The 11,482-nt window shown below is 33.8% G+C and overlaps 1 protein-coding gene across 1 annotated transcript; it reads right to left on the minus strand.

Moving 5' to 3' along the window:
* Positions 1 to 3,743: 3,743 nt before the first annotated feature.
* Positions 3,744 to 4,171, minus strand: LOC145002101 (small polypeptide DEVIL 16-like). The gene has a single exon (XM_078961397.1). The coding sequence runs from the start codon at positions 3,975 to 3,977 to the stop codon at positions 3,786 to 3,788; it is 192 nt and encodes a 63-aa protein (XP_078817523.1). The 5' UTR covers positions 3,978 to 4,171; the 3' UTR covers positions 3,744 to 3,785.
* Between the last annotated feature and the right edge of the window lie 7,311 nt (positions 4,172 to 11,482).

Here is an 11,482-nt window from a genome sequence, read left to right on the forward strand (position 1 = left end):
AGAGAAAAACGAATGATATCTGTGTTTGATCTCCTGTAATAGCTACTTCTTATTCTCCCTCTCAATCATTGATGTCTAATCAAGATCTACAAAAAAATATTTGATGATGCAAAATCTTGTAGATGTAGACTCCCTTTTCGGTTTTGGACATCTAGAATGGAGAATCATCTAGAACGGAGGATCATGTCCGTATTCTATCTATTTTTTTTTTGTTTCTTTCAAAAAAAAAACTTATTAAAATGGACATGATAAAGCTTTTAGTTACACTTACCCATCTGTTCGAACAAGCCATAAACATTATCTCTGGATAATCCTCTATTCTAGATGTCCAAATCCGAAAAGGGCGTCTACATCCACAAGAGTTTGCATCATCAAACATCTTCTTTGTAGATCTTGAGTTGGACATCAACGATTGAGAGGAAGAATAAGTATTAGCTTTTATAAGAGATCGAACACAGACACCGTTCGTATTTCTTTTCTCCAAGCCCTAAATCGATATATTAAGGGAAATTATAATCTGTTTATTCCATGTCATTAAATATAATGTCATGTCATTTGCCAACTAGTTATATACCTAATGAATCGGGTTGCCTCTAATGAGAATTGAACAAAAGCGTAAGTTCGTTGGTTTTTTTTTTCAACAAACAAAACATGATTGGGGTTTTTTTGAATGATTTTGAAACTTTGTTGGTCTTACAAGTCATTTTCCGATATTAATTACATGTCATCAGCCATGTCATTCGTTGGCTTTCATTAGCTGGTTGACCCTATATGAGAAGTGAACGAAAGTGTAAGTTAGTTGGACTTTTTAAACAAAATGTTAAGTTCGTTGGGTTTTCTTGAACAGACAAAACATAATTGGGTTTTTAGAAAGGTTTGAAAACTTCGTTCGGCTTATAAGTCATTTTCTCTTCTAACAATTATGTAGGTAAATGTAGGGTTTGTGGTGGAGATCTTGATACCAACTTGGATCGTGATATCACTTTCCGAACTGATATTTCTACCCTATTACTGGGTTACAAGAAATTTAGCATAGGAGAATCCAAGTGGACACTTACGTTTCTAGGTACAGAAAACGTAAACCAATATGCTAAATGATTCTGTGAAAGTATGATGAAAAACGAGAGCTTAAGATTGTAACCTTCTTCTGTAGAGGAAGAGCTATTTATATATTAAACAAGATTAGAGTTTCATTAGAGTTGGGCCGTCATTAGTTACTTTGGAAGCAAGTAATGTTAATCCGGATTTAATGAAGATTTTGGGTTACCAAAACTAACGAGTTTTGTTAGTTTTATCATAATCACCCTCAAAAAATTGAATTTTCCACTATATTCCCATATGTAAAATTCGGTGAGGTTTTGGGGCGCTGCCCCTCGACCCCGCCCGCTGACCCTTGGACCCCACTAGGGGCGCTACCCCTAGACCCCGCCAAAGGGGTGCTGCCCCCGGACCCCTGACTAGTCGTTGAATCGGCTTCTAATTCGATCTTATACATGCGTGCACTCCGCACAACTCCATACATATATTAGAGTAGAAATTATGAAGCCCCTTAGCTCACATGTTAGTTCCAATTACTTAAAATGACATATTGACATTAAAATCACCAACACATTATGATTATAAGAATCTTATTGGGTTCTTTAGATGGAGTAATGAGAATCTTATTGGGTTCTTTAGATGGAGTAATGACTTGTATTATTTACCATTTGACTAACTTCATAGATTGTTATCAATAATACTAGAAGAGCTTCATGGGTCTTTTGTTAGTTGTTATGATCTGTAATAACTCATTAAAATACTAGTATGATATTGTTATGTTTATTGTTATAAAGTTTATCGATGTTTTTAAAAAAAAATTAGTTTATATAATTTAATTTGTTATACGTTAGGGCCCAAGGGTGTTTTTTTTCCGTCTCCTTCTGGGTATTTGAATCATCAGTACCAACTTTGGTTATGAGAAATTGAATGTTGAATACTTGAATGAATGTTGAATCATAAATTGAATGTTGAAAATTCTCTAGGTCAAACTATTGATGGAAATAATAAGAATCAGTTTTGGGTGTTCATGCAAATTTAACTAAGGTTAGGAGAACAATACATTATCACCTAAGTTTTGGAAGCTGAACAACATCAAGTATGATAAGATAATACCGAGGATACATAGTAATAACTCATATACTTCATAAAAGAAAAAAAAAAAAGAATGATGATGTATGTTCATTTATTCTAATGTGCTCTAGTTAGGTCTTAGATTTAAGAAAAAGTATTGTTCATTATTAATTTTGAATATATGCAATGGCATAAATTGCACAAGTTCGTTTTATTTGAGTGTAAAAAAGATATTTGGGTTAAAGTTATCACATATCATTCTCTTAAAACATGTGTAGTTTTCAAACAATTATGATTATAAGAATCTTAGTGGGTTCTTTAAATGGAATAATAAGGACTTTATTATTTACCATTTTACTAACTTCAAAGATTTGGTATCAAGAATACTAGGAAAGCTTTATGGTTTTCGGTTAACTGTTACAATAGGTAATAACTCATTAAAACACTATGATTTTGTTATGTTTATTGCTATAAAATTTATCAACGTTTTTAAAAAACTTTAGTTTATATAATTTAATTTGTTATTCGTTAGGGCCTAAGGCCATTTTTTTCGGCTCGTTGAATCCTCGTGACCTCCTTATCAACTTCATGAATTCATTAATATATAACTCTATGGTTTTGATGAATTTGTAAAATATGGTGAAAATAAAGATCAAATTTGGTAAATCACATATTCTATTTTTATAATTCATTGTTAAAGACTTTTAGAACAACTAAAAATATATCCAAACAAAGCTAGTAAATGGATAGAATTACAGAAAATTCACACATTCCCTCGGAAGGGTTATCACACCATTTCAACCAATCAATAACACCTTTCTTTTCTTTGTAATTTTTATCTAACCGAATGCTAAAAACATCGCCTCCCTTGTTAACTCCCTATCGCACCTCACAAGATTTTTAAAATGCGATAATTTCTATACTGCCAAACAACCAAGAAAGTAGCTATGAGCACCACCTCAATAGAGCTTCTAATTTCGTGAGGCCACACACCGGATGAATCGATCTGAAGAAGGGACACCATATAATTGCATCATTAATATCAGATGATTAGCATCCCACCAAGGCACCAAGCGTGTAATAACTTCTTCACTGTTGGGGCTTATAGTATTTATCACTGATATTGGTGGAATAGCGTCCACGAAGCGTATAAATAATTTACCAAACTTCTTTCATTGCTGAGCAACCCAACTCTTAATATATATATAATTTTTTCAGAAAAAACCTTTCAATAAAATAATAGAAATAATCATAAACAGTTAGTATGAAATAATAGAAAACTGATGTGGCGCATAGTGGATTGACACCCCTCTACCCTAACATAGGCTAGACTTTAACCGAGAAAAAGGTTGTGTTTTTTCTCTAGAGAGTTAATATAATATCAAAAGCTTTAACTACATTAAAAAGATCAAATTACCTTCAAATATATTGTTTGTTAATTATTTGAGATATGATATGTTTCTTAATAAACCTATTCAATGTTGTCGATCCTTTTATGCTGATACATTTCTTTTATATATATATATATATATATATATATATATATATATATATATATATATATATATATATATATATATATATATATATATATATATATATATATATATATATATATATATATAATGGGAGCATGGAGAGAAGATGATAAAATATAAATTAAGAGAAGAGGTAATTTATTTATCTGGATCATGCCAACATACAAGCATAGCTATACAACGACGTACGATATAAAATTTAGCCCTCTGCTTCTTTCTTATATGTCTGCACTTATCTCCAAGTGTCCTTCCATCTTCATTAACACCACCACCACCACCACCACCACGGTGGTCGTTCTTGCTGCTGCTCCTGCTTTCTGTCACTTCCATTTTCTTCTGTGTTTCTATATGTATATATAAAAGGATAATGTAAGTGGTTAATTTGAAGTTTAGAAGAAGATTCTCTCTTTGTTGTATTGTATAGAGAGAAAGTGGTCGTTATATGGTAATGAAGGCAGCCTGAGTGGGGAGTCAAATTATGAGAATGTGTGATAGTTGTACGGTAAACTTTGCATTTAAAGAGAAAGCTGTCTACACTCACAGTTTGTACTCTGATCAGGTTTTTGTTTCACTGGAAAGGCATATAAATATTAAAATACCATTAAATTTACTGTTATCACATTTTAAATTTGTGTTTATTTTAATATATGTTTCAAATTTAAAAATATTAATATAATTATGATAATGACTAATGACATAAAAATTATTATATTCTTTATTTTTTTTTCTAACGCAACTATCTAATTGTAGTTTATGCATAAAAAAAATCATTTATTTTTGGAAGAAAAAAAAAATCATCAGGATCACTATAACTTACTAATATCGGTCAGGTAATGCCCCATTTTTTGTTATAAAAAACCTTTTATATAGTTAAATATTTTCATCGCGTTGACTTAGACCTGATAATGAGACGGGTTTAGAGCGAATCGACATTGATCCAAACCCATTAACAAATTTCAAAATCCAATCCAAACCCGCTCCGTAACCCGTATGGTTTTAAATAATCAAACACATACCCTTATTCACCAAATCAACAAATATCCAAACCTACCCCATAACCGGTAGGTTTTTTGAATAATCAAACAAAAATGTTTATTTAGAAAATGCATTACATACTCGAAGAGTTTCTATTGGAATTAAATTCGTTATTGTAGTAACTTCCGATTGATTTTTGAATGTCGAATGCGGTGAAAGAGAATAGCAATTACAAACTTTTTTCCGGTTGATAACGACTTTATTGATTTATAAATGAAATTAGTAATTGCTTGATGAATTATTAATGAAGTGATACCATGATTCCTGTTAATAGACTATCTAGAAGTTGTCTCCTCGAGTCGTATGTAAAAATAGTTTTTTAATAAACGTATATTTCTAAAATTTATACGGGGCGGGTTATAAACGGATCGGATCGGTGATGATCCATACCTGACCCTTTTAATAAAAGGGTTAGCGGGTACGGATCGTTAACGGGTAAACGAATCAAAAACTATGCTACAAACCCATATAATTCTTAAGGGTTTAGAACAGATCAGGGTCAAAACCCGCTCCATTGCCAGACCTATGTCGACTATCTGTTTTTTGTTTCATTTTATTTTTAAAATTTTAATGTTTATTTTTATAGAAAAAAATAATATATCAAAATTTATAATCTTTTGTCATCTATAAAAATACAACTATGTCGATAAAAACCCCAAACTTTTTTTTTGATGCAAATCATTCGGTTTCGGTTTCTATGATTTAGTTTCAATTTTTTTGGATCGAAAAATCACTTGATTTTGGTTTTTATAATTTAGTCTTTGGATTATTTAATTAAAAATATGTATTTTTATTAAACTTTATATATATATATATATATATATATATATATATATATATATATATATATATATATATATATATATATATATATATATATATATATATATATATATAAAGTTGTAAAAATCGTTCGGAGGTTGAATGAGGTTAAGGTATTAATCGGTTTAATGGAGATTAATCGAGGATCCTAAATTGCTATTAAAACTATTTTAAAACTTAATATATTTTAAGAAAATTAGTATTTGAAAATTTATAATTTAAAATATTTGGTATAATATTTGCATATTTGAATATTTAAAATTTTGAAATTTTGTAATTTTTGGTGTAATAATTGAAATTTTAAAATTTTGACTTTTTAAAATTTTTCCCGCCTAGGAGTACTAAGGACCGCCAAGCCCGATTTTGACTGATATTGCCAAACATTCTTAATCGTAATCGGTTGCAGACCACTAAAAGATTAATCTCCAATTAATTGGCCGTCAATATCGATTTCTGCAACACCGATATATATATATATATATATATATATATATATATATATATATATATATATATGATGCATCCAAAACAAAGTTTGATTGAATGTGAGATCTTTAAAACAATATATGATGCATCCAAAACAAAGTATGATTGAATGAGATATCGATAATTAAAATTAAGTATTTGGAATAAAATTTGGCAAAACAAATAAGTGTGGAATTGTATCTCATATTTGACTAATAAGTAAACTCTTAATGGGTTTTATAACCATGGTAGTGTGATCGTTACAATTTTTAGTATAAATAGAAAACCTTTGGTTCTTATTCCAATACAGTTACATAGTTACGGAAATACTCTCTCCTCACATACGAATTTCCAACAACAATTTCAGACAAATGGTTATCTCCGGAAGTTCATTTGCTTAGGTTGTTGTATCTTGGGAACAAAAAATGAATCTGTTTTAAGGAATTGTGTCAAATACGAGCTTCAAATCGTTTTAATCTGTTTGCTTTCGTCTTCTGCATCTTCTAAATTGTTTACCAGACTTATTTATTTTATATCTTATGAACAATCTTAACGAATTCGTTATCTTACAAACTGTTTCGATAGAGTTTGGTTCGATTAAATCTTTTATTTCGTTTTATTTCTACTAATCGTGTTATATATGTTTTTTGTAAATAAAATATGTTTTGTGTAAACAATTTCTTATTATGACTTTATTTGTTCATTTGGATTACATTTTCAAAATGGTGGATCCTTATGTAAACCAAAACAATACCACAACTATGAACCATAATGCTACTACTCATATGCCAAACACCATGGTTAATCATGTTGAGAAACCAGAGAAGTTTCCTGGTTTCAATTCCAAGTGATTGCAACTGGAAGATCAATGTTCTTTCACTTGACCACTTTGATTTTGGATTTGTTCCATACATAAAATGCTCCTCAACTTGTTGAGGGGCATGTCAATGATCAACCTGTGAGTGTGGTAGAGGCTTGGATGCATTCAGAATTTCTATGTCGCAGCTAAACTCTCAGCATAGATCCTTATAACGGGACCACAAATCCTGAAGAACATGTGATACAATAAAGGGAATGAATGGAGATCATCCTCATTCTCATACAATTAAAGGAAGCTTTCCTATGCAAGGTATTTGGTTCCACCCTCACAGGATCAACCTTGAAATAACTACTGCATGTTCCTCCTTACTTTATTACTTCATTTTCACATTTGGTTAATATTTTTAACAACCAATATTCTTGTATCAGAACATTTGAAAAGATCACTAGTGATCTCTATTGGGTGGATTAGGGTCCTAAGGAATCCATCAGGGATTTCGTGAATAGGTTTAGCAAGGACTCTGAGTATCCCTAACATCGATATGGAAACTGCCGTGGAAGTCTTTAAAATGGGACTAAAGAATGACTCTCCTTTCTATGAAGACCTTGTAATGACTCCATGCAAAAGAATGGATGAAGTTAGGAGCAGAGCGCTAAGGTTCAAAAAGCTCGAAGAAGACAAGGAGATCCAAAAGAGGAGCAAACCATCAAGCTCATATGATAATCCTAATAGGAAGGTTGAGTCCTTGGCCCAGAGATCCTATAAATCTAAACCTTATTCCAAACCCGATCATCATATGGTTAATTCCCTTGAAAATGAAGCAGAGGAAGAAGAATTCCCTAAGATCAATAACTACTATTTTTTGTGGGTGTTTCAGGTCTAATATTTGCCATGCAGGATCTTGGTGACAAAGCGAGATGGCCAAGAAAAGGAGAAAAGTCCACCACCTGGAAAGATAAGTCCAAATTGTGTGCATACCATGAGGACTTTGGTTATATTATGGAAGATTTCATACCCCTAAGAAAATAGATTACTTACCTACTCAGAAAAGGATACCTCAAGGAGATCCTTGGAAGAAAAAAGGAAGGATCCAAAGAAATGGATCGGGATCCTCATAAGACCCTAGAAAAACAAGGATCCCCTCCTGCGGATGCTAAGGTAATCCATGTAATTTCTGGAGGATCTGATATTTGTTGCACCTCTTATTCTGCAGCAAAAGGACATGCTAAAGTATCAAAGACGTAAAAAGAAGAAAGGCCATGGAAAAACACATCGATCACAAACAAGTAGAAAAACATCTCCGACGAAACGGATTGAACAAACATCCAGGGTCCTCATCACGATGGCCTAGTGATCACTCTTTACATTGCCAACCATTTTGTCAGAAGGATCCTTATTGATAGAGGATCCTCAGTTAACATCATACTTATGGATGCCTTGAAAAGGATGAACATCCTCGAAGGCGAAATAGTCAAAAGATTCTCAATGTTGATCGGATTCAGTGGCGGAACAAAACATACCATCGGTAAAATAAAGCTACCTATCTACATAGAGGGGATAAACTATATGCAATGATTTTGTGTAGTCAGTACATTGTCCTCCTATAATTTCATACTAGGTAGACCATGGATCCATGATATGAAGGTTGCCCCCTCGACGTGCGTTAATGAGAATACAGTGGGTGGTGAAGTGTTGTGACGTGCGTTAATGAAAACGTCCAATCGACAACCTTACAAGCGATCCCTTAGGCGTCACTCGTAATTCTTCCCACCACTCAATCCTCCCGGACTTGTGTAGTCCCACGACCGGAGGGAAGAAGAGAAGGTGCGAAACCCTCGGTATTTCCCCGCGTCGTTCAAGACCATTGCAATTGCGAAGGGCCCGAAGCCCAACCCGCAATCGTGAGTTACAGACTTTACTAGCAGCACTGAAGGACCCTTGGGGACCAGCAGCATGTTTGCCATTGAAAGTCCTTTTACGTTATGTCGGATCGGTAAAACCCAACACTTCGTAAGAGAGAGAGGTCTTCGGGCCTTAAGATCAGGTCATTGGGCTAGCTAGGCTCAACAAACAAGATTTTACACTTTTGGGGCCCAAAGATGGTGCGTAGACGTCTGTGCACACTCGCATGTATAGTGAATTCCCAATCGTTATTAGTTATGAATCGTAATGTCGTAATGTCATAGTGTCGTCGTGTTAGTAGTTTCGGATTGTTATTGGTTCGAGACCGAACCAATTCGTTTGACAACGACTTTTGGTATTGTAATGTATTGTATTTCGTCGATAGGCGTGGTACCATCATTTGGTCAAATTGCATGTATTGAACTAGCCTTGAGAATTTTCTGTTTTCAGTCCCTCCTTATTTGTAAAATTTACGCTTTTCACCCCTTTATTTAAAAACTTTCCGGTTTGGTCCTTAAATCAATTTTCTTGACATTTTAACACAAAAAATTATTGAAATAAGTATTTTCCAGCATATTTTTCATAGAAAACAGCTTAAGTCCTTGAAATTGCAGTTTTCTCGGTTATAACCCCTCTTTTTCGCAATTTTTACATTTTTGGCCCAATTTGGAAAAATTTTGCAACTTTGGTCCTTTTTAAATTTGAAAAGCATTTTTAAACCTTTGAAAAGTACATGGAACACTTATAGTCCACTGTTTTACAGAAAAATGCAGTTTTGGTCCTCCAAATTAGAAAATTTCGCATATTGGGCCTCATTGGGCCGAAAATGTCATATTTAGCCCAATAAGCTTGGAATTTATGTTTTTAACCCTCCAAATAGTACATTTTCAGAAAATGCATTATGTAAACTGTTTTGTCTCATCTCACCCATCAGATTTCGAAATATTTCATTTTAGACCCTTCAACTTTGTATTTTTAACATTTTATGTCAAAAAAAATGAGTTTTTAGCCCAAAATAAGTGTTGTCAAGCCATTTGGCTATTTTTCTTAGTATACTTTGCATGTAATAGTATATTTTATGCTAGAATAAAATATATATCTCGGTTTTTAGTATTTCATCACTAGATCTAGCATCAAAATCATACAAAACATACATATAAGCATAGAAATCAACCACAACATACACATATTGATGGATCTACACCTTTGCTTGTATTCTCCCCCACAAAAACTTATAAAAACCAAAAATAAGGGGGTATGAAACTCACCTTGGGTGTTGATTCGGTTTTTGAAGAAAGAATGGAAGAAATGAAGTGATTTTTGGCCTTTGCACCCCTTGATGAAGTTTTCGAGTTTATGGAGTTTTCTAGAGTGCAAGATCACGATTTTTGCATGGATTAGGAAGGGATTTTGATAAAACAAGGAATACAAGTCATAGATCCAAGCAAAACCTTACCTTAGATGATGACTAACTTGCAAGATCCTCTTGAAAGCTCTTAATTTTCGAGATTTTTGGAGTGGGGAGGAAGGAGTGGTCTTGAGTGATCTAGAGAGAATGGGATGGATTTTGTGAGTGTGTGTGTGTTGTGTTCGGCCGAGAGTGAGAGAGAGAGGAGAAGAAATGATGTTTGAGGTGAGGTTTGCATGGAGATATGAGTTTCTTGCATGGAAGTCCTTTAGTTAATAGTGAGGTGGCATGAGAAAGTCAAACCTTTCTCTTGGGCTTGTTTTGGGCCGAAAACATGGAAGGAAAAAGGAAATTTTGGGCTTTTTGCTCCTAAGCCCAATATTAGAGTTAGTCTTAGGTATTTATTGGCCTATAAAATAAAATTGTAATTTTTATGTTTTAATAAGCTAGATTGGGTTAATCATGGATCGAAACTTTCAATTTATTTCATTCTAGGCCCAATATGGCCCATAATATTGAAATAAATGAATGTGGGTCCAATTAGAGCCCAATTAGGGTTCTAAACCCATGATAGTCCAATTGGAAGCTTGTTGGTCCATTTGGATCCAATAAGGAAGTTCTAGTCCAAAATGGACTTAACAAGAACTTTTAGGGTTTTCCAATTGCTTGATGTAGTGAATTTGGGGTTTAGTTTTCCATTGAGTAAGCATCATACATGCTTTTGAGTTTTTGATTTCCACATTCACTTGAGTATAGTGTTTACAAGACATAAAATTTCTAGTTGTGACATCATCCCCCCGTTAGAGGGAATTTCGTCCCGAAATTCTGTTTGAAAGCTAGATTTGAGAAAGCTAGAATAGGTGAGGGTACTTTTGCTTCATTTGGTCTTCGCGTTCCCAAGTGAATTCTGGCCCACGCTTTGCGTTCCACCGTACTTTCACGATCGGGATGCGACTCTGCTTAGTACGCTTCACCTCCCTGTCCATGATTTCAATTGGTTCCTCAACGAACAGGAGTTTCTCATTGATTTCGATTTCGTCAAGAGGAATGACGAGTGTTTCATCTGAGAGACACTTCTTCAGATTAGAGACGTGAAACACAGGGTGTACACCGTTTAGCTCTGCGGGTAGTTGCAGTCTGTATGCTACTGGACCAATTCGGGCGACGATTTCGAAAGGTCCAATGTATCGCGGGTTCAGCTTTCCCCGTTTTTCGAAACGTATAACCCCTTTCCAGGGCGAGACTTTTAACAGTACTCGGTCACCTACCTGAAATTCTAAGGGCTTCCGCCGTTTGTTAGCGTAGCTCTTTTGTCGGTCACGCGATGCTTGCAGTCGAGCTCTGATTTGAACGATCTTTTTCGTGGTTTCACGGATGATCTCC

The sequence above is a fragment of the Lactuca saligna genome, chromosome 6, assembly GCF_052625555.1.
Source record: "Lactuca saligna cultivar CGN05327 chromosome 6, ASM5262555v1, whole genome shotgun sequence".
Taxonomy (NCBI): Eukaryota; Viridiplantae; Streptophyta; class Magnoliopsida; order Asterales; family Asteraceae; genus Lactuca; species Lactuca saligna.